This window comes from Bombina bombina, chromosome 2 (assembly GCF_027579735.1).
Source record: "Bombina bombina isolate aBomBom1 chromosome 2, aBomBom1.pri, whole genome shotgun sequence".
Classification (NCBI taxonomy): Eukaryota; Metazoa; Chordata; class Amphibia; order Anura; family Bombinatoridae; genus Bombina; species Bombina bombina.
The window spans coordinates 235,444,694-235,468,380 of NC_069500.1; the positions used below are offsets into that span (position 1 = coordinate 235,444,694).

General features: G+C 41.2%; 1 protein-coding gene across 1 annotated transcript in view; it reads right to left on the reverse strand.

The window, feature by feature from the left end:
* Positions 1–23,687, reverse strand: part of FAM172A (family with sequence similarity 172 member A) — a 1,196,638-nt gene that overhangs the window by 496,761 nt on the left and 676,190 nt on the right. The window contains exon 8 of the mRNA XM_053701490.1: positions 16,130–16,249. Within this exon, the coding sequence (XP_053557465.1) occupies positions 16,130–16,249 (120 nt within the window). The remainder of the gene's footprint in view (positions 1–16,129; positions 16,250–23,687) is intronic.

A 23,687-nucleotide genomic window follows, 5' to 3' on the forward strand; every position in this document is an offset into this window, starting at 1 on the left:
CCCCCCCTGATGGTTGATGTACGCAACAGTCGTCATGTTGTCTGATTGAAACCGTATGAACCTGGTCCTCGCAAGCTGGGGCCAGGCCTGGAGAGCATTGAATATCGCTCTCAGTTCCAGAATATTTATCGGTAGAAGAGATTCTTCCCGAGACCAAAGACCCTGAGCTTTCAGGGATCCCCAGACCGCGCCCCAGCCTATCAGACTGGCGTCGGTCGTGACAATGACCCACTCTGGTCTGTGGAACATCATCCCTTGAGACAGATTGTCCAGGGACAGCCACCAACGGAGTGAGTCTCTGGTCCTCTGATTTACTTGTATCTTCGGAGACAAGTCTGTATAGTCCCCATTCCACTGACTGAGCATGCACAGTTGTAATGGTCTTAGATGAATGCGCGCAAAAGGAACTATGTCCATCGCCGCCACCATCAAACCGATCACTTCCATGCACTGAGCTATGGAAGGAAGAGGAACGGAATGAAGTATCCGACAAGAGTCCAGAAGCTTTGTTTTTCTGGCCTCTGTTAGAAAGATCCTCATTTCTAAGGAGTCTATAATTGTTCCCAAGAAGGGAACCCTTGTTGACGGGGATAGAGAACTCTTTTCCACGTTCACTTTCCAGCCGTGAGATCTGAGAAAGGCCAGGACAATGTCCGTGTGAGCCTTTGCTTGAGGAAGGGACGACGCTTGAATCAGAATGTCGTCCAGGTAAGGTACTACTGCAATGCCCCTTGGTCTTAGCACCGCTAGAAGGGACCCTAGTACCCTTGTGAAAATCCTTGGAGCAGTGGCTAATCCGAAAGGAAGCGCCACGAACTGGTAATGTTTGTCCAGGAATGCAAACCTTAGGAACCGATGATGTTCCTTGTGGATAGGAATATGTAGATACGCATCCTTTAAATCCACCGTGGTCATGAATTGACCTTCCTGGATGGAAGGAAGGATAGTTCGAATGGTTTCCATCTTGAACGATGGGACCTTGAGAAATTTGTTTAAGATCTTGAGATCTAGGATTGGTCTGAACGTTCCCTCTTTTTTGGGAACTATGAACAGATTGGAGTAGAACCCCATCCCTTGTTCTCTTAATGGAACAGGATGAATCACTCCCATTTTTAACAGGTCTTCTACACAATGTAAGAACGCCTGTCTTTTTATGTGGTCTGAAGACAACTGCGACCTGTGGAACCTCCCCCTTGGGGGAAGTCCCTTGAATTCCAGAAGATAACCCTGGGAGACTATTTCTAGCGCCCAAGGATCCAGAACATCTCTTGCCCAAGCCTGAGCGAAGAGAGAGAGTCTGCCCCCCACCAGATCCGGTCCCGGATCGGGGGCCAATATTTCATGCTGTCTTGGTAGCAGTGGCAGGTTTCTTGGCCTGCTTTCCCTTGTTCCAGCCTTGCATTGGTCTCCAAGCTGGCTTGGCCTGAGAAGTATTACCCTCTTGCTTAGAGGACGTAGCACCTTGGGCTGGTCCGTTTTTACGAAAGGGACGAAAATTAGGTCTATTTTTTGCCTTGAAAGGCCGATCCTGAGGAAGGGCGTGGCCCTTACCCCCAGTGATATCAGAGATAATCTCTTTCAAGTCAGGACCAAACAACGTTTTCCCCTTGAAAGGAATGTTTAGTAGCTTGTTCTTGGAAGACGCATCAGCCGACCAAGATTTCACCAAAGCGCTCTGCGCGCCACAATAGCAAACCCAGAGTTCTTAGCCGCTAACTTAGCCAATTGCAAAGAGGCGTCTAGAGTGAAAGAATTAGCCAATTTGAGAGCATTGATTCTGTCCATAATCTCCTCATAAGGAGGAGAGTCACTATCGAGCACCTTAAGCAGTTCATCAAACCAGAAATATGCGGCAGTAGTGACAGGGACAATGCAAGAAATGGGTTGTAGAAGGTAACCCTGCTGAACAAACATCTTTTTAAGCAAACCTTCTAATTTTTTATCCATAGGATCTTTGAAAGCACAACTATCCTCTATTGGAATAGTGGTGCGTTTGTTTAAAGTAGAAACCGCTCCCTCGACCTTGGGGACTGACTGCCATAAGTCCTTTCTGGGGTCGACCATAGGAAACAATTTTTTAAATATGGGGGGAGGGACGAAAGGAATACCGGGCCTTTCCCATTCTTTATTAACAATGTCCGCCACCCGCTTGGGTATAGGAAAAGCTTCTGGGAGCCCCGGCACCTCTAGGAACTTGTCCATTTTACATAGTTTCTCTGGGATGACTAAATTTTCACAATCATCCAGAGTGGATAATACCTCCTTAAGCAAAATGCGGAGATGTTCCAATTTAAATTTAAATGTAATCACATCAGATTCAGCCTGCTGAGAAATGTTCCCTAAATCAGTAATTTCTCCCTCAGACAAAACCTCCCTGGCCCCCTCAGATTGGGTTAGGGGCCCTTCAGAGATATTAATATCAGCGTCGTCATGCTCTTCAGTAACTAAAACAGAGCAGGCACGCTTACGCTGACAAGGGTTCATTTTGGCTAAAATGTTTTTGACAGAATTATCCATTACAGCCGTTAATTGTTGCATAGTAAGGAGTATTGGCGCGCTAGATGTACTAGGGGCCTCCTGAGTGGGCAAGACTCGTGTAGACGAAGGAGGGAATGATGCAGTACCATGCTTACTCCCCTCACTTGAGGAATCATCTTGGGCATCATTGTCATTATCACATAAATCACATTTATTTAAATGAATAGGAATTCTGGCTTCCCCACATTCAGAACACAGTCTATCTGGTAGTTCAGACATGTTAAACAGGCATAAACTTGATCAGAAAGTACAAAAAACGTTTTAAAATAAAACCGTTACTGTCACTTTAAATTTTAAACTGAACACACTTTATTACTGCAATTGCGAAAAAAACATGAAGGAATTGTTCAAAATTCACCAAATTTTCACCACAGCGTCTTAAAGCCTTGAAAATATTGCACACCAATTTTGGAAGCTTTAACCCTTAAAATAACGGAACCGGAGCCGTTTTAAGCTTTAAACCCCTTTACAGTCCCTGGTATCTGCTTTGCTGAGACCCAACCAAACCCAAAGGGGAATACGATACCAAATGACGCCTTCAGAAGTCTTTTCTAAGTATCAGAGCTCCTCTCACATGCGACTGCATGCCATGCCTCTCAAAAACAAGTGCGCAACACCGGCGCGAAAATGAGACTCTGCCTATGCTTGGGGAAAGTCCCTAAAGAATAAGGTGTCTAAAACAGTGCCTGCCGATATTATTATATCAAAATACCCAGATAAAATGATTCCTCAAGGCTAAATATGTGTTAATAATCAATCGATTTAGCCCAGAAAAAGTCTACAGTTTAAATAAGCCCTTGTGAAGCCCTTATTTACAATCGTAATAAACATGGCTTACCGGATCCCATAGGGAAAATGACAGCTTCCAGCATTACATCGTCTTGTTAGAATGTGTCATACCTCAAGCAGCAAGAGACTGCAAACTGTTCCCCCAACTGAAGTTAATTGCTCTCAACAGTCCTGTGTGGAACAGCCATGGATTTTAGTTACGGTTGCTAAAATCATTTTCCTCATACAAACAGAATTCTTCATCTCTTTTCTGTTTCTGAGTAAATAGTACGTACCAGCACTATTTGAAAATAACAAACTCTTGATTGAATAATGAAAAACTACAGTTAAACACTAAAAAACTCTAAGCCATCTCCGTGGAGATGTTGCCTGTACAACGGCAAAGAGAATGACTGGGGTAGGCGGAGCCTAGGAGGGATCATGTGACCAGCTTTGCTGGGCTCTTTGCCATTTCCTGTTGGGGAAGAGAATATCCCACAAGTAAGGATGACGCCGTGGACCGGACACACCTATGTTGGAGAAATTAGACTGTCTAGCCTTAGCTTTGGCTTTGTCTTGAGGTAGGGCGTGGCCCTTACCTCCTGTAATGTCAGCGATAATCTCTTTCAAACCGGGCCCAAATAAAGACTGCCCCTTGAAAGGTATATTAAGTAATTTGGACTTAGAAGTAACATCAGCTGACCAGGATTTTAGCCACAGCGCCCTACGTGCCTGTATGGCGAATCCTGAGTTCTTAGCCGTAAGTTTGGTTAAATGTACTACGGCCTCCGAAATGAAGGAATTAGCTAGTTTAAGGACTCTAAGCCTGTCCGTAATGTCGTCTAGCGTAGATGAACTAAGGTTCTCTTCAAGCGACTCAATCCAAAATGCTGCCGCAGCCGTAATCGGCGCGATACATGCAAGGGGTTGTAATATAAAACCTTGTTGAACAAACATTTTCTTAAGGTAACCCTCTAATTTTTTATCCATTGGATCTGAGAAAGCACAGCTATCCTCCACCGGGATAGTGGTACGCTTAGCTAAAGTAGAAACTGCTCCCTCCACCTTGGGGACCGTTTGCCATAAGTCCCGAGTGGTGGCGTCTATTGGAAACATCTTTCTAAATATTGGAGGGGGTGAGAACGGCACACCGGGTCTATCCCACTCCTTAGTAACAATTTCAGTTAGTCTCTTAGGTATAGGAAAAACGTCAGTACTCGCCGGTACCGCAAAGTATTTATCCAACCTACACAGTTTCTCTGGTATTGCAACGGTGTTACAATCGTTGAGAGCTGCTAAGACCTCCCCTAGTAATACACGGAGGTTCTCCAATTTAAATTTAAAATTTGAAATATCTGAGTCCAATCTGTTTGGATCAGAACCGTCACCCACAGAATGAAGCTCTCCGTCCTCATGCTCTGCGAGCTGTGACGCAGTATCAGACATGGCCCTAGCATTGTCAGCGCACTCTGTTCTCACCCCAGAGTGATCACGCTTGCCTCTTAGTTCTGGTAATTTAGACAAAACTTCAGTCATAACAGTAGCCATATCTTGTAATGTTATCTGTAATGGCCGCCCAGATGTACTAGGCGCCAAAATATCACGCACCTCCCGGGCGGGAGATGCAGGTACTGCCGCGTGAGGCGAGTTAGTCGGCATAACTCTCCCCTCGCTGTTTGGTGAAATTTGTTCACATTGTACAGATTGACTTTTATTTAAAGTAGCATCAATACAGTTAGTACATAAATTTCTATTGGGCTCCACCTTGGCATTGGAACAAATGACACAGATATCTTCCTCTGAGTCAGACATGTTTAACACACTAGCAAAAAACTTACAACTTGGTTATAATCTTTTTTAGCAAAAAAACGTACTGTGCCTCAAAGAGGTACTAACGATTAAATGACAGTTGAAATAATGAACTGAAAAACAGTTATAGCATCAAACTTTAAAACAACAAAACTTTTAGCAAAGGTTTGTTCCCATTAGTAAAATAACAATAATTAAATTTGACATAAAAAATACAAAGCAACGTTTTTATTCACAGTCACTATAAGAATTCTCACAGCTCTGCTGAGAGAATTTACCTCCCTTCAAAGAAGTTTGAAGACCCCTGAGATCTATCAGAGATGAACCGGATCATGCAGGAAATATAAAAGTAACTGACTGGTATTTTTTGATGCGTAGCAAAGAGCGCCAAAAACGGCCCCTCCCTCTCCCACACAGCAGTGAAGAGAAACGAAACTGTCACAATTAAAGCAAAAAAACTGCCAAGTGGAAAATAATGCCCAAATATTTATTCACACAGTACCTCAGCAATGTAAACGATTCTACATTCCAGCAAAAACGTTTAACATGATAAATAGTTATTAAAAAGGATTAGTGACCTTTAACAGAGTAGTTCCGGTGAAATACCATCCCCAGAATACTGAAGTGTATACATACATGTCATTTTAACGGTATGGCAGGATTTTCTCATCAATTCCATTCAGAAAATAAAAACTGCTACATACCTCAATGCAGATTCATCTGCCCGCTGTCCCCTGATCTGAAGCCTTTACCTCCCTCAGATGGCCGAGAACAGCAATATGATCTTAACTACTCCGGTTAAAATCATAGTAAAAAAACTCTGACAGATTCTTCCTCAAACTCTGCCAGAGAAGTAATAACACGCTCCGGTGCTATTTTAAAATAACAAACTTTTGATTGAAGTCATAAAAACTAAGTATAATCACCATAGTCCTCTCACACATCCTATCTAGTCGTTGGGTGCAAGAGAATGACTGGGACTGACGTGGAGGGGAGGAGCTATATGCAGCTCTGCTGGGTGAATCCTCTTGCATTTCCTGTTGGGGAGGAGTTATATCCCAGAAGTAATGATGACCCGTGGACTGATCACACATAACAGAAGAAAAAAAACATGACCCTAAGAGGGATAAGTAAATTATATTTTTAAATGTACATATTTGCCTCATCTCCCTTCCTTTTCTCCCACCCATTTTTCCTCTCATTAATATGGACATACCATACAAAAGTAGTGTTAAACCTGACTAAAAAAACATTATAGCTAAAAAAGCCCTATGACCTGGGGGGGGGGGCAGCAGAATTTTGAGTGCCTAGGGCAGCACAAAACCTAAATATGCCACTGACTTCAGCATTGCACACGAGCGCTATTTTGCGCTTGCATGCAATCCAGCCGCCTTCCCGCGCACAGCCAATCATGCGCAGGCAGGAACTGTCAATCTAGACCAGGGAGATTATAATTTGCCAAGGGAAGCAGCGGTCTGATGACCGCTGCTTGTTTAATACGGCGTATTATATACACACACATATAGAGTACATATACACAAACATACATTTGGGACATGGAAGACTATTCAGTTCACCACTACTTTCAGCTAAAGCTCTGTAATATTATTCGACCAGTATATTTATTCTTTGTATAAAACAAAGCAGATGAGATCGATACACTACAACTGTCGTATCTGAAGACTATCAAGTAATTCATTAATCATGCATAAGGAGCACTAGGGCAGTGACTCTGTGGCATGCAGCAGAGATTAGATTAGGTACTTTGTCTCACAGCCATTAGAAACAACGTAAACATTGTTTCTGTCCGATAATATCAAGATAAGCAGGAAATGCTGGACATGTCCATTACTTCCATTGTGTTCAGTTGTCTGGTGTCACCTGTCACTGTGTTTTGTACATCCAGCTCCCCATTCCTATACAAAACCATCATTCTTATGCAAAGTGGCAATAAAGGATGATGCTTGCTGGCAACTGGACCAGCACACCTCTAGAAGCAGAATGTACAATCCTGAATACAGAATAACCTTATCATATATAGTAACAAAACTCTATTCAGTCTTTTTCATTGTTATAATGCTTTTGGTATGAGAGAATATCTCCACATATACATTAAAAAGCAAATATCAACCTCCAACCATTTAAAAAAAAAAAAAGTGTGTGCATTATCAACTTAAAGGGACATAAAACCCAAAATGTTTCTTTCTTGATTCAGGTAGTAAAACATCTTTCCAATTTACTTCTATTATCAAGTGTTCTTCATTTTCTTGTTATCCTTTGTTGAAAAGCAGGGCGGTAAGTTCAGGAGTGTGCATGTGTCTACAGACATTTTGCAAGAATGTTATACATTAGAAAAAGCACTAGATGGCAGCACTATTTCCCGTCATGTAGTGCTCCAGACGTGCACACTACCTATCTAGATATCTCTTCAATGAAGAATAACAAGAACAATGCAAATTTAATAATAGAAGTAAATTAGAAACGTCTTTAAAATTGTATTCTCTGTCCGAATCATGAAAAAACAAATGTGGGTTGTGTGTTCCTTTAATTGTCTGAAAACAATGATTTCTTTACAGGGAAAGGCTCATTACAGCAATTCTCAGCTGTCGGAATCACTGATTTCAGTAAGACTGGCAGAACCAACAGATCTGACCCACAACATTAAATCCATTTCTGTGTATTTGTGTATAATTATTCACAATACTATCCTCCAATCATTAGCAAGGATTCATGTATTTACATTTGTAAAGCAAAAGAGTAATAGTCCTACAACCTATGTTTTAAGGGACAGTCAAGTCCAAAACAACCTTTCATGATTCAGATAGAGCATGTCATTTTAAACAACTTTCCAGTTTACTTTTATCACCAATATTGCTTTGTTCTCTTGGTATTCTTAGCTGAAAGCTAAACCTAGGAAGTTCATATGCTCATTTCTTAGACCTTGAAGGCCGCCTCTAATCTGAATGCATTTCGACAGTTTTTCACCACTAGAGGGAGTTAGTTCATTTGTTTCATGTAGATAACATTGAGCTAACGCACGTGAAGTTACCTAGAAGTGAGCACTGATGCTAAAATGCAAATCTGTCAAAAGAACTGAAATAAGGGGGCAGTTTGCAGAGGCTTAGATACAAGGTAATTACAGAGGTAAAAAGTATATTATTATAACTGTGTTGGTTAAGCAAAACTGGGGAATGGGTAATAAAGGGATTATCTATCTTTTTAAACAACAAAAATTCTGGTGTTGACTGTCCCTTTAAATAGGACACATGGAGAAAACCTAGATGATACTTCATGGTATTATAAAGCTTTAAAAGGATGTTAAAAACAGAAAATATTCGCTAGACATAATGATCTATTGATAGCAATGATTACTCAGATTAATATGTAGAAGTATTTAAAAAATATATATATATTAGTTGTTTAAATATCGAAGATATACGTGTAAAGATCTCTATAAAAAGTTACATAAACCTGAGTGGAATCCCTGTTAGATAATAACTTAACAATCCTGTGTCACACAGCCTTTAAATGTCTATTTACATTTGTCCCTAATTGTCCTCAGAAGGAGAGATAGATAAAGGAAAAACTTAAGTTTATAAACGGTGGAAGCCATTACTTTATAGAAACTCAGTGAAATTTAGAAAACCAACAATCTTCAGAGATGAATTACAGAAAAAGGAGACAAAATAATTAATGAAACCATATTGCAAAAAAATTTTTAACTACACATAATTAAATATTTTGTATCTCAATGTTTTAAAAGGGACACTCAAGTCAAAATTAAACTTTCATTATTCAGATAGAACAACTTTCCAATGTACTTCCATTAAAAAAAGTGCACAGTCTTTTTAAATTTAAACTTTTTGAGTCTCCACTCTCCAGGTCCTACTAAGCATGTCCAAGAATTCACAGAATAAGCATATATGCATTTGTGATTGGCTGATGGCTGTCACATGGTAAGTGTATGCATTTGTGATTGGCTGATGGCTGTCACATGGTACAGGGGGAGTGGAAATAGACATAACTTTTAAAATTGTCAGAAAAAAAAAATCTACTATTCATTTGAGGTTCAGACTAAGTGCTATTGCATTGTTATCTTGCATGTCTTGATTTTGCAAATCTAATGTGTTGACTGGTCCTTTAAAGAACATTGTTATGTTTATTTTTATTAAAGGAATAATGTACACATCTTAAAAACATAAATTATGCTTACCTGATAATTTCATTTCCATCTGTGGGAGGACAGTCCACTGCTTCATTCATTACTTGTGGGAATTAAGAACCTGGCCTTCAGGAGGAGGCAAAGACACCCCAGCCAAAGGCTTAAATACCTCCCCCACTCCCCTCATCCCCCAGTCATTCTGCCGATGGAAAAACTAACAGTAGGAGAAATAGAGTATAAATGGTGCCAGAAGAATAAAATTAAATTTAGGTCCGCCAACCGGAGAAACGGGCGGGAGCAATGGACTCTCCTCCCACAGATGGAAATTAAATTATCAGGTAAGCATAATTTGTTTTCCATCTTAATGGGAGAAGAGTCCACTGCTTCATTCATTACTTGTGGGAACAAATACCCAAGCTCTAGAGGACACTGAAATGGAAGGGTAAAAGGAGGTGGACCCTAAACTGAGGGCCCCACAGCTTGCAGAACCTTTCTCCCAAAAGCTGCTTCCGCTGAAGCAAAAACATCAAAATTTGTAGAATTTTGCAAAAGTATGTAAGGAAAACCAAGTCGCTGCCTTACAAATCTTCTCCATAGAGGCCTCGTTCTTAAAGGCCCAAGAAGAGGCCACAGCCCTAGTTGAGCTGTAATCCTCTGAGGAGGCTTATGTCCCGCTGTCTTATAGGCCAGACGGATAATGCTCCTCAAAAGACAGTAAAGAGGAAGAGGCCCTCTGCCCCCTACGCTTCCCTGAATACACCACAAATAAAGACGAAGTCTGTCTGAATTCCTTCGTGGCCTGAAGATAAAACTTCAAGGCCCGAACCATGTTCAAATTATGAAGCAACCTTTTCTTCGACAAAGAAGGGTTAGGACACAAGGAAGGAACTATTATTTCCTGATTGATGTTACGATTCGACACAACCTTGGAAAGAAACCCCAATCCAGTGCGAAGAACAGCCTTATAAGCGTGAAAAATCAGGTAAGGAGGCTCACATTGCAAGGCCGCTAACCCAGAGACTCTGCGAGCCAATGCAATAGCCAGTAGGAATAGGACTTTCCAGGAAAGAAGTTTAATGTCAAGCGCATGCATAGGCTCAAACGGAGCCCTCTGTAAGATCTTAGGAACCAAATTTAAGCTCCAAGGAGGAGCAGAATTTCGAAAGACAGGTCTGATCCTAGACAGAGCTTGAACAAAGGACTGAATATCAGGAAGCTCTGCTAGCTTCTTGTGCAACAGTACAGAGAGGCCGAATTCTGACCCTTTAAGGAACTCGCAGCAAGACCCTTATCCAGACCATCCCGGAGAAAGGCCAGAATCCTGGATACCATAACCTTGTGCCAGGGATATCCACGTTCCTCACACCAGGAAAAGTAGGTCCTCCACACCTAATGATAGATGCGCAGAGTGACCGGCTTCCTAACCTGAATGAGAGTATCAATCACTCTCTCCTAAAACCCTCTCTTGGCTAAGACTAGGCGTTCAATCTCCACGCAGTCAGCCTCAGAGAATCGAGATTTTGGTGTAGAAAAGGTCCCTGAACCAGCAGATCTCTGCAACAGGGTAACCTCCATGGAGGAGATGATGACATCCCCACCAGATCTGCAAACCACGTCCTCCGCGGCCACACCGGAGCAATCAGAATAGCCGAAGCTTGCTCCTGCTTGATGCGGGCCACTACATGATGTAGAAGTGGCAACGGTGGAAAAATGTAGGTTGAACTCCCAGGGCACCGCTAAGGCATCTATCATCTCTGCCTGGGGATCCCTGGTCCGCAACCCGTATCTGGGTAGCTTGAAGTTGAGTCTGGACGCCATGAGGTCTATCTCCGGCGTCCCCCATCTGATGCAGATCTCTGCGAACACCTCGGGATGGAGAGACCATTCCCCTGGATGAAACGATTGTCTGCTGACAAAATCCGCTTCCCAGTTGTCCATACCCGGAATGTGGATCGCTGAGAGCGAACAATTGTGGTTCTTCTGCCCACTCCAGAATTCAAGATACTTCTCTTATGGCTAGGAAGCTTCTCGTTCCCCCCTGAAGGTTTATGTAAGTCACCGAGGTAATGTTGTCCGACTAGAACAACTAAGGCTTCAGATGTCTGAGGAGAAAACTGAGGCATGTCACGCACAGCAGAATCCTGACAGACAGCTCAGAAGGGAAATTTTTTCTTTGCATTTTAAAGTTTTTGCTAAACAGGGTGAACAAAACAAGCATCTATCCATAGAGATAGATTGATCCTGATCTGTATCCATAGTCTAGAATAACAGTCATACAAGCAATGTGAAAATATAGAATTTTAATGAAAAAACAAAAACTTTAATCCTTCATAAAAGTATTAAATTTTAATTAGTAAATATTGATTTTAAATTTAACTTTAAAAAACTGCCTCAGATGCCTGAGGCTCCTAACGGCCAGAAAAAATGTCCCACTAGTAAGAAAAAACTCTCTAGAAGTGATTTCCTCCTCTAGGAATCCGGTGAGCTGATTAACAAAAGCCGATTCAGAAAATTTCCAAGCAGAGTCAAAGAAGGCAGCACTAACTCTATAACCATGCGGTCTCAGAAAATAAACTGCAACACATAAGTTTACACCGCTCTAAAAAAAGAGCGCGAAAAACTGCAGTTTACAAAACGGCTAAGGTATTAAGACTGTTAAACTGAATATATGTTAATCCGGTAGCCCAATAATGTCAAATAAAAATGAAAGCCTCTAACCTAGAAGCGTAATTAAATGGGAGGTAACCAATAAAGAACTCCTTTACTGTTAACCCCTAAAATCCCCTGGCCAAGTGAAACTCCTCCTATGAACTGACCTTACTCATACTAATAAAAATACCCAAGTGCCCTGTCCTTAATATAACTCCTTAACTAATAAGGAATATTAACTCCCAAATGAAGGATCGGAAAAGAGGATTAACCTCCTAAGTGCTATCCTTCTGTACCTAGAAGGCAAAAGCACTTACCTTAGATCCAATTGCATGATATATGCTGATCCTTAGGTGTGGCAGGCGCTTCACTTCCTGTGATAGAACTGTAGGGAAAGAAAGAACAGAGTAACCAACTCTGGCTTTCTGCAAAGGGGTAGCAAAGTGTTAAAAGTAAAGCAAAGACTTCCTCACCGCCTTTTAACTGCTAAAAGCCACCACTACTCTTACTCAAGAGATTGACATGGACACAGTTAGACCCCAATCCTTGCTTGGAGGGAAAAGTACCCATAAAAGGATTAAAATCTTCACACAACCTCCATTGACAGAGGCAAAGAGAATGACTGGGGGTTATGGGTAAGGCAGTTACACTTAACAGCTTTGCTGGGGTGCTCTTTGCCTCCTCCTGCTGGCCAGGAGTTGAATATTCCACTAGTTATTGGAATGATGTCATGGACTCTCCAAAATTAACTTAATCCAAAGTTAAACATTTGAAAACAATCAGGCTTGTAACTGAACCTATTGCTACACTACTGCTCTCATTTGCCGATTACAACCACACAGCAGTGATTTAACCCCTTGAGTGGTCAAAACACGAACACATTAAACAAGGGTTTAAATCACTGCATTGTATTACAGCCCCGGGTGTGGTTTAACTCCTTGATCACCAGTATAATATAGGCAGGGAATTTGAAGGGAGAAGGAAGCACTAAGGCCAGCTGCCAGGTGAACATGAAGCAATGTATGTAGCAAGCAGCTGTATCAGAGTTCAGCACAAAAGGAGATGCATATGTTTACTCTTCTCTACCCCCATGCTAGGGGCTTACAGGGAATAAAATGCTGTATGGCATTTTGTTATATACCATAGCACACTGATGTCCATCATTTGTCAAACCTGCTAAATGTTTGTTACTAACCTTTGAGTGAAACTCTTCTAAGAACAGAACCACAGTCCTATAGTCTGTGAGGGGGCAGGCTAAGGGGCAATCTTAATAAAGACCAGGGGATGGAAAAATACTTGTAGCCTCAGAAATAGGAGGGAGTCACAATCTTTTTTAATTCATCTATAGAAACTACAAACATTTCAGTCTGTAGTGTGTTTAGGGTTGCCACCTCAGCCATGTTTTCCTGTTACACATGCTGCAGGGAGGAAAATGAATAGTGCTGTCCAGGATCACTATGTTTGTGCTGTCCAGCAGCAGAATACATGTTCCTTCCTGCTCACCCTGCAGCATGTGCAACTCATACGTATCCAGGAAAACATGGCCGAGGTGGCAACCCTAATGGGTGGTATTGGCAAAGGCTTCGCAAGCCTTTCGACCCCATACGACTGCAGGTTCTCAGAAGAGAACCTGCACGCCATCAGGCCGCTGCTTTTCTAACCTTTCACCACCTCTAAAGTGGCAAATTTCAATTTTCCCGGTATAGACCGAATGCACGTGATTGTCTGTGCGCAGCCAGGGGGCGGGATTGCATGCGAGCGCAAAATAGTGCTCGTGTGCAATGCTTAATTATGCTAGGGGAATTCAGCCCGCCAGAGGCGAGCTGCGGCGGACAGGGGCGCGTATGTGCCCCCCTATCCGCCTCAGCTTGATAAATTGCCCACTGTGTTACAGCGTATTGTAGCATACACACAACAGGAAAAAACACAGCCAAAGCTCACATGATGAGGGTAAATATAGGCTTAATAAATTTTCATTTTATATTTCACTCCCGGCTGGTGCTCATAATTTTGTGTGATTCGTAAATATAGGCAAAGTCATAAACATTTCTTCTTACTGCACGTGCCACAAAGCACGACTGAAGACTCGTATGACATCACAAAATCTGAACACATTTTTGCTATCTACAGGTTTTTAAACATAAATGATCTATAGAGTTTAACATAGTCTATGGCACACATTAAATTAAACATATTAGAAGTTATATAAGGAGATATGTGGGAGGCTGAGGGCCCCCTGGGAATCCCAGCAGAGATCTGTAGTGAAGCAGTATACTTTGCTTATAGACAGATTTTAACCACTCTCCTAATCCCAAACAAGGCCTTTAAAGGGATACTAAACCCATTTTTTTGTTCTCATGATTTAGATAGAGCGGGCAATTTAAAGCAACTTTCTAATTTACTCCTATTATCAATTATTCTTCATTCTCTTGCTATCTTTATTTGAAAAAGCAGGAATTTAAGCTAAGGAGCGGGCTTATTTTTGGTTCAGAACCCTGGATAGTGCTCGCTGATTGGTGGCTACATTTAGCCACCAATTAGCAAGTGCACCCCAGGATCTGAACCAAAAATGGTCAGGCTCCTTAGCCAAGATTCCTGCTTATTCAAATAAAGATAGCAGGGGAACTGAGAAGAATTATAAGGAGTAAATTAGAATGTTGCTTAAAATTGCATGCTCTATCTTAATCATGAAAGAAAAAAAATTGGGTTTAGTATCCCTTTAAGTCGACATCACATAAAGGATAAAGTAATATTAGTTTCAGTCAATAATAAAGCACAATATGACAGTTTTTGATGAGGAAATATGGCTCATATTACAGTTGAAAACACATTATAAATATATTCTACCTTTCAAATTCTAGTATTTAAGTACCTTCTGGCCTCAACACTTCCTGCAGAGTTGTTTCTGTTCCTAACGAGCACACGGTACAGCCAATGGGAAGCATACGGTCGTCTCTTTTGAAATCTATAGTTGCTCGCACCAGTACCACTGTTCTAGAGCGGAAGGGACATCATTGCTAACCGCACACGACAGTTACAATGAGAGTTAAATACAATGTAGCACAGCAGTAGTACATGGTTCACCTCCCATTGGCTGTACTGCCCTCTTCAGGAACATTTCTGCAGGGAGTAAGGGGGCTGGATGGTACTTGAATACAAGAATTTAAAAGGATATTAATTTGAGCCATATTTTATTACAATTACTGTTATTCTATGCTTAAAGGGACATTATACACTCATTTATTCTTTGCATAAATGTTTGGTAGATTATCTATTTATATAGCCCATAAAGTTTTTTGTTTTTTTAATGTATAGTTTTGCTTATTTTTAAATAACATTGCTCTGATTTTCAGACTCCTAACCAAGCCCCAAAGTTTTATGAGAATACTGTCAGCTACCTTCTCCAGCTTGCTCCTGTTTGTGTAAAGGGTCTTTTCATATGCAAAAGAAGGGGGAGGGGGGAGGGTCTTATTTCCCACTTGCAGTGGGCTTTCCAACTGCCTTTTCAACAGAGCTAAACTGAGAGCTTCTAAGTAAGTTTTTAAACAGTTTTATACTGGAATTTTATATCAGTATCTGTGCATATTATTCTTTATAGTAGTGTCTATTACATGCAGTTATATGAAAATGAGTGCATACTGTCCCTTTAATCATTGATTAAAATGTACTATCACTTTAAGCTATAGTGCAATAATTCCATGTAATTACTGTAATCCTTTAACAAAAAAATGCATATTATATCAAACAGTATAGCATCAGTTTAACTTTAATAATATATATATAATAAAAAGTAAAGAAATAAAAGTAACTTGTTCGTGAAAGTCCTGAGAGTGCATTTTTTCTGGCTATATATTCTTTGCAAAGTTGCACCCAGCCATTTTTCCTCTGTGGGCGAGATCTGGTGTTTTGGATACCTATATATATATATATATATATATATATATATATATATATATATATATATATATATATATATATATATATATATATATATATATATATATATATATATATATACTGTATGTATATATATACTGTATGTATATATATACTGTATGTATATATATATATATATATATATATATATATATATATATATATATATATATATATAAAATGAAATTTGGCATTCCGGAGTGAAAAGTTAAAGTCATATAAAAGCAAGGCTATGTTAGGAAAAAAAGAGAAAAAAAATAAACTTACCAGCTCCACAAAAGCAAGCCCTCCATAACTGTGAGCAACAAAAAACACATTCTCAGCTGCCGCCTTTGAAATGAAGTTATCCCATACATATAAGGCATGTTCTTCTGGAGAGCCATTATCCTTCATAAAAAATAAATACCGTAAATAAATACATGTTATTTTTAGACTTGCGATCAAACCATTATTTTATTCTTCAGCATTTCCTTGTCTGCATTACTAACATAATATATATTCACTACTACTGTTGTAAAACTCAGGATCTTGATGATCAAACACATGTACAGAATGTATACACTTGTAATAAAGCTGGTTAGTTTGATGAATCTATAATAACAATAACATACCCTTTAAGCTTGTGTAGTATGGCACATTAGTGTGCCTTGAAGGCTTCCCAGGTGAGACATAGATATATTAGAGATTTACTATACAAACACAAAAAGTTGTTCCAGGTAGTAGCACAATGACAGCAGCTGTGTGATTGCTGATGAGTTTAATCTGCCTGTTCCAGCTTATCCCAAACTATTCTAGAGCTTAAAGGGCCACTAAACCCAAAATGTTTCTTTCATGATTCAGGTAGAGAATACAATTTTAAACAACATTCCAATTTACTTCTATTATCTAATTTGCTTCATTCTTTAGATATCCTTTGCTGAAGAAATACCAATGCACATGGGTCAGCCAATCACATGAGGCATCTATGTGCAGTCACCAATCAGCAACTACTAAGCATATTTAGATATGCTTTTCAGCAAAGGATATCAAGAGAATGGAGCAAAATAGATCATAGAAGTAAATTAGAAAGTTGTTTAAAATTGCATGCAGTTTCTGAATCATGAAAGAAAAAATGTGGGTTTCATGCCCCTTTAATATCTATTGAAATAGCAAATGCAATACTTTAGTATATTTGTACTTTACTGCTTTTATTTATTTGTTTAAAAACAGAACAAGTATCTATTAATTTATTAAGTTGCTCAATGCTTGTCTGAGGGAGTGCTGGAAAAACATCTATGGTATATTTTACCTTTTAAAAAATAAGCTATGAAAATATGCTGTAGTGTACTTGCAATTTCTGTTTAAAAATTAAATTAATAAATAAACAAATAAAGGGTAGAATGAAAGCGATGTTTCATGCCATAAAAAACCTGCAACATTAAACACTTGTTATGAATTATTTGTGATTGTAGAAAGGTCATAAAAATCCAGAAACTTATTACATTTTTGACATTACTCTACAAATATTAGTAAGGCAAATATATTGTTATGTTTGTCTGCCACTACAGAACAACAATTTTAATTTACTAATGTAATATAATAGTCATTAATTGTTAAATACCAAGTCAAAGCAATGAAAGAGAAAAAGCCTTATCAACTTGTGCAGATTCTTGCACCCAGGTCTGCATTTATGATGGAATACCTGAGCTGATAACACATGGAATTATCTAAACAACATTTGCATATTTGTGTAATTATTTCCTAAGGTTAATTAGCTGCTGCAAAGCAGTTCGCCCTTTGAGACTGCTTGCTTTGACAGGTTCACATAATTCCTGTACTGTTGCCAAATGTGACAGATTCTCTCCTGCAAACATGACGCAGTAAGTTTGAAGGTGCATAGTCGGAAAAAGATGGTTTTGACAATTTAAAAAAGCTACACAGCAGGACGAACTAGGATTCATAAATAAAAACAGAATTTACATTTATAATGATGTTACCCAGAATCCCTATTTTAGATTTCTGGGCCAATAGAATTAATGACTGATCTACAGACAGAAAAAAAAGCAGCAGATCCTTAAAGGGACATGATACCCAAGTGTTAAAGCACTTCAAACTGATGCCGCATAGCTATAAAAAGCTGACTAGAAAATATCACCTTAACATCTCTATGTAAAAAAGGAAGATATTTTACATCCAATTTCCTAAGTATTCTCACCCCACTCTAAAGAGACTTTAAGCAACCAGTCAGAATGCTTGTCCCAGGACAAGCTAGGGAGTGTACATCTGTCATGTGCAGGCATTGTCATGTTATTTTCCTATTCAGTTTAAAGAGAATGTAAATTTTGATGCTAAAGTCCCCGGTTTTTAAAATGTTGATTAAAAACAGGGGCACTTTAATTCATCAAAATTTACATTTCACTTGTGTTGTGAAAAAATACTTACCTTTTAATCTTGACAGCCGCTCCAGCTTCCTCTGCCCGTCACAAAGTCTCTTCCTGGGTCTAAAATGTGGAATCCGGCTTCCTCTAATCACGGCTTCGAAGCCGTGATAGGAGGATGACCGATCCATCATTTCTGACGTCAGAAATGGCTTTGCGACGACCGGGGGAAGCTGGAGCGGCTGTCAACATTCTTTATTTTTCAACTTGCAGCTGGACAGCAGCAGAAGTATAAATGTTTACAGAGCACTTACGCTGGTGACCTGAAAAAAATGTAACATTTCTTCCTTTTTTAAATAAAGATGCTCAGGTGATATTTTCTTGTGAGCTTTTTACAGTTATGCTACATCAATTTCAAGTGATTTAGCATATGAGTTTTATGTCCCTTTAAATAATATTTGTAACTTATTGGACACTACAGATTGATTCCCAAAAACTCTACAGTTTGGAGTGAAACTATAGTTCATGCTTCCTAAGGGCAGAACCCACTGACTTACCTAAAAAAAAAGGGCAGAGCCTGGATGTCTCAGAGAGATGAGAGCCTCCCATAATAAGTAATGAAGCTCTCATGATACAGAATCTCACATGGGAGAGAGGTTAAAAGGGAAGCAACCACACTGGAAACTCAACGACCATATTTTCTCAGACCCATTAATAACCTCTGACATTACAGAGAAGACTGAGGAATCCTTTTCCATTAATATTCCCTCTGTCACCTCCCCCGCAAATAATTGGGAAGCATATAAATGCTACATAAGGGGACTAATAATGAGCCACACTCACAAATTAAGAAAACAAAAAGCGGCACAATATTTGAAGTTAACAAAAGACTTTCATAGCAGTGAGAAGGCACTTAAACAAAACCCCAAATCTCAACAACTCCTGGCAGCCTCACAACAAGCTAGGGAAGCACTTAACCAGTACCTGGTTACAAATGCACACCTCAGAGCTCTCACGCAAAAATCAAAATTTTTTATAGAGAGCAATAAGGCAGGCCGCCTCATGGCTCGCTCCCTCAAAAAGAAACGTTATAAGACTTTCATAGCTAAAATATCTGATGCCTCGGGAAACTCTTTCACAACTAGTGGAGATATAACTAACCAGTTTGCAAAATATTACACCTCTTTGTATAATCTTGCACCCCCCAATACAAACACAAAACGCCAGCTATTGCTAGATTATCTATCAGAGTCCCAATTACCATCCCTCTCTGAGGAGGAAAGTGCTTCTTTAGATACCCAGTTCACCCAGCAGGAGTTGTTAATTGACATCAAAAACCTTCCACAGGGTAAAGCCCCAGGCCCTGATGGCTTCACCCCAAAGTTTTATCACCTATTTAAAACATTGCTAGGCCCCCACCTCTTATCACTATATAATTCTATAGGTAATGGTGGCCATTTTTAAAAAACATTGCTAGAAGCGACCATTTCGGTTATACCGAAACCGGGTAAGAATATATTATTATTATTATTATTATTCTTTATTTATAAAGCGCCAACAGATTCCGCAGCGCTGCCCATGGGTACAAGGATAACAGTACAGTGGAGAAACAATACGATAAGACACAACATTTTACAGACAAATACAGGGGGAGTTGAGGGCCCTGTTCCCGTGGGAACTTACAATCTAGATGGGTAGGAGGATTGGAAACAGAAGGTGGGAACTGCAGAGGTGAGAATGATATTAGTGAGGAGATAGAGGGCAACTGTTAGTTAGTTGGTTAGTTTGTTAATAAGTCGGGTGATAAGCTTCCCTGAACAGAAAGGTCTTTAGGGAACGTTTAAAGGAGGAGAGATTAGGGGCAAGTCTGACATCTCGAGGAAGTGCGTTCCAGAGGGTTGGTGCCGCACGAGAGAAGTCCTGTAGTCTAGAATGAGAGGAGGTGATGGTAGAGGATGCAAGAAGCAGTTCGTTGTTGGATCTTAGGGGACGGGCAGGAGTATATTTGTTGATGAGTGAGGACAGGTAGGGTGGGGCAGCATTGGTGAGGGCTTTGTAGGTCAGGGTGAGAATTTTGAATTTAACTCTGTTGTGAATGGGGAGCCAGTGAAGGGACTCACAGAGAGGCGCAGCAGAAACAGAGCGTCGAGAGAGGTGGATTAGTCTGGCGGATGCATTTAGGACGGATTGGAGGGGAGAGAGGCGGGAGAGAGGGAGGCCAGTTAGTAAGTTGTTACAGTAGTCAAGTCGGGAAATTACCAGGGAGTGGATGAGCTGTTTGGTAGTTTCAGCACTCAGAAATGGGCGAATTTTGGAGATATTGCGTAGGTGGTTGCGGCAGGATGAAGAGAGCAGTTGGATGTGGGGAATGAAGGACAGATTTGAGTCAAGCGTGACTCCGAGGCAGCAGACTTGGGGTGATGGGGAGATAGTGGTGCCGCCAACAGTGATAGAGAAATTAGAGACGGGAGTGGAGCTAGAGGGGGGAATTAGAAGTAGTTCGGTCTTGGACATATTTATTTTTAGGTGGTGATAGGCCATCCAGGAAGAAATGCCAGATAAGCAGTCGCTGATGTGAGAGTTGACAGAAGGAGAGAGTGCAGGGGTGGAAAGGTAGATCTGGGCATCATCAGCATAGAGGTGATAGCTGAAGCCATAGCTGTTGACAAGTTTACCCAGTGAAGAAGTGTAAATAGAGAAGAGTAGAGGACCCAGGGCAGAGCCTTGAGGTACTCCAACAGACAGGGGCAATAGAGAGGAGGAGTCACCAGCAAAAGAGACTGAGAAGGATCTGTTAGAGAGATAAGAGTGAATCCAGGAGAGGGCAGTGTCACAGAGACCAAGAGAACTGAGAGACTGTAGGAGAAGGGGATGGTCAACAGTGTCAAAGGCAGCAGATAGGTCAAGTAAGATGAGTATAGAGTAGAAGCCTTTGTTTTTAGCAGAAAGGAGATCGTTAGTAACCTTGGTGAGAGCAGTTTCAGTTGAGTATTGGGGACGGAAGCCAGATTGCAGGGGGTCAAGCAATGAGTTGGACGACAGCAAGTGGGTTAGGCGATTGAAAACTAGCTTTTCGAGGAGTTTTGAAGCTAGTGGGAGCAGTGATATGGGGCGGTAGTTTGCAGGGGAGTTAGGGTCGAGGGAGGGTTTTTTGAGGATGGGGGTGACCTTCGCATGTTTGAAGGAGGCAGGGAATGAGCCGGTAGAAAGGGATAGGTTAAATATGTGAGTAAGAGCCGGAGTGAGGGTGGTAGACAGAGGAGGAATTAGATGTGAAGGAATAGGGTCAAGTGGGCAGGTAGTGAGGTGTGAGAAAGACAAAAGGGAAGCCACTTCACTCTCAGTGGTTGGGAGGAGGGTGCAGAGAGTGGCAGAGGGGGTGACTGGGAGCGGAGTTGGGAGATTGCAGGTTTGTGTTGGGATGTTTCCTCGGATTGCAAGTGTTTTATTGAGAAAATAGTCAGCGAGGTCTTGAGCACTGAATGCAGATGAGGGGGGTGGTGCAGGTTGGTAGAGGAGAGAGTTGAAAATAGAGAAGAGTCTTTTAGGGTTTGAGGAGTGAGTGGATATAAGAGAGGAGAAGTAGGTTTGCTTAGCTAAGCGAAGGGCAGAGGTGTAAGAGTAGAGAATGAACTTATAGTGCATGAAATCGTGTTCAGAGCGGGATTTCCTCCAGGCACGCTCAGCAGTGCGGGAGCATTTTTGTAGGTGACGCGTTTGTTGGGAGTGCCAGGGTTGGAGCTGACGACGTGGGGCTTTGCGAGGTTGGGGTGGAGCGAGAGTGTCAAGTGCAGCAGAGAGAGTATTGTTATAGTGGGTTATAGCAAGGTCAGGGCAGGATATCGTGGAAGTGTGGGGGAGGCGTAGTTGAATAAGATTGGAGAGTTGGGGAGCGTCCACAGTGTGCAGATTTCTGCTGGTGCAGGGGCGAGAGGGGGAAGTAGGTTTAGTATCTATATTAGGATTAAAGGTGAGCAGATGGTGGTCTGAGATGGGAAATGGGCGACATGCAACATTAGAGAGAGAGCAGAGATAGGAGAATACCAGATCAATTGAGTGTCCTTCGCGGTGGGTAGGGAATAGGGTGGATTGTGACAGGCTGAAGGAGTTAGTGAGTGAGAGAAGTTTAGAGGCAGCAGGGGCAGATGGGTTGTCAATGGGGATGTTGAAGTCCCCTAGAATTAGAGCAGGTGTATTTGTGGAGAGAAAGGAAGGAAGCCAGGCAGCAAAGTTGTCAAGGAATTGGGAAGTTGGTCCAGGGGGGCGATAGATAACTGCCACTCTGAGAGAGAGAGGGGAGAACAGGCGAATGCGGTGCACTTCAAAGGAAGAAAAGGAGAGAGATGGAAATGGGGATAGGTACTTATAGGAGCAGGAGGGGGAGAGTAAGATGCCAACACCGCCACCGTGTCTCTCACCTGGCCTAGGTGTGTGGCTAAAGTGAAGACCACCATGTGTGAGAGCAGCAATGGAAGCAGTGTCAGAGGAAGATAGCCAGGTTTCAGTAATAGCTAAGAGGTTGAAAGCGTTGGAAACAAACAGGTCGTGAACAGTTGTAAGCTTGTTACAGACGGAGCGAGCATTCCAGAGGGCACAAGAAAAGGGAGGGGTTAGGCGCTGTGTGTTAATTGAGATGAGATTGTTGGTATTGCGTGCCCTAGGATTTTTGCAGTGGGAGATGGAGCGAGAGTGTAAAAGTGTGGCGATTGTTGCAGGGCCAGGGTTAGGAGAGACATCACCAGCAGCAAGCAGTAGTAGCAGTGAGAGAGACAGAAGGTGAGAGTGAGATTTGTAGGAGCGGGAATGGTTAGACACAGGAGAGTTAGAGGGGGAAGAGTTTCTAAGGAAACAAAGTAGTTCATGAGAGGACAGCATAGGGGATGAGAGAAGGGAGGGGGAGATATGGATAGTGTGGGGATTGTTGTTATAGGGACATGCAGTGATTTTTAGGAGAAGGGAAGACAGAGAGAGCAGAAAAGGCATAGAAAGCATTGTGTAGAAGTATAGATATTAAGTTTACCTGTTAGTTGGTCTGCAGTTTCAACCTCCAGTTTCTAACTCCAGTGTGCTAACTCTTGCTACTTGTAGCCTTCTCCATATGTAGGAGTGAGAAGTGATGAAATGATTCTAGGCAGCTGTTACAGGCAGTTTTAGCTAGCAGGAATTACACACTTGCAAATTAGAGAGGGGGTGGGGTTAAAGGCTGAATAAGTTTATATAATATAAGATAAAATGATTACAGGTAGACAAAATGGAGACAGAGAAAATGGTTACCAGAGGAGTCTAGCACAGATTAAAGGGGCGTTTAAAAGCAGTCAGTTAGGCAGAAGCAGGAAGACATACCAGAGGAGTCTAGCACAGATTAAAGGGGCGTTTAAAAGCAGTCAGTTAGGCAAAAGCAGGAAGACATACCAGAGGAGCCTAGCACAGATTAAAGGGGCGTTTAAAAGCAGTCAGTTAGGCAGAAG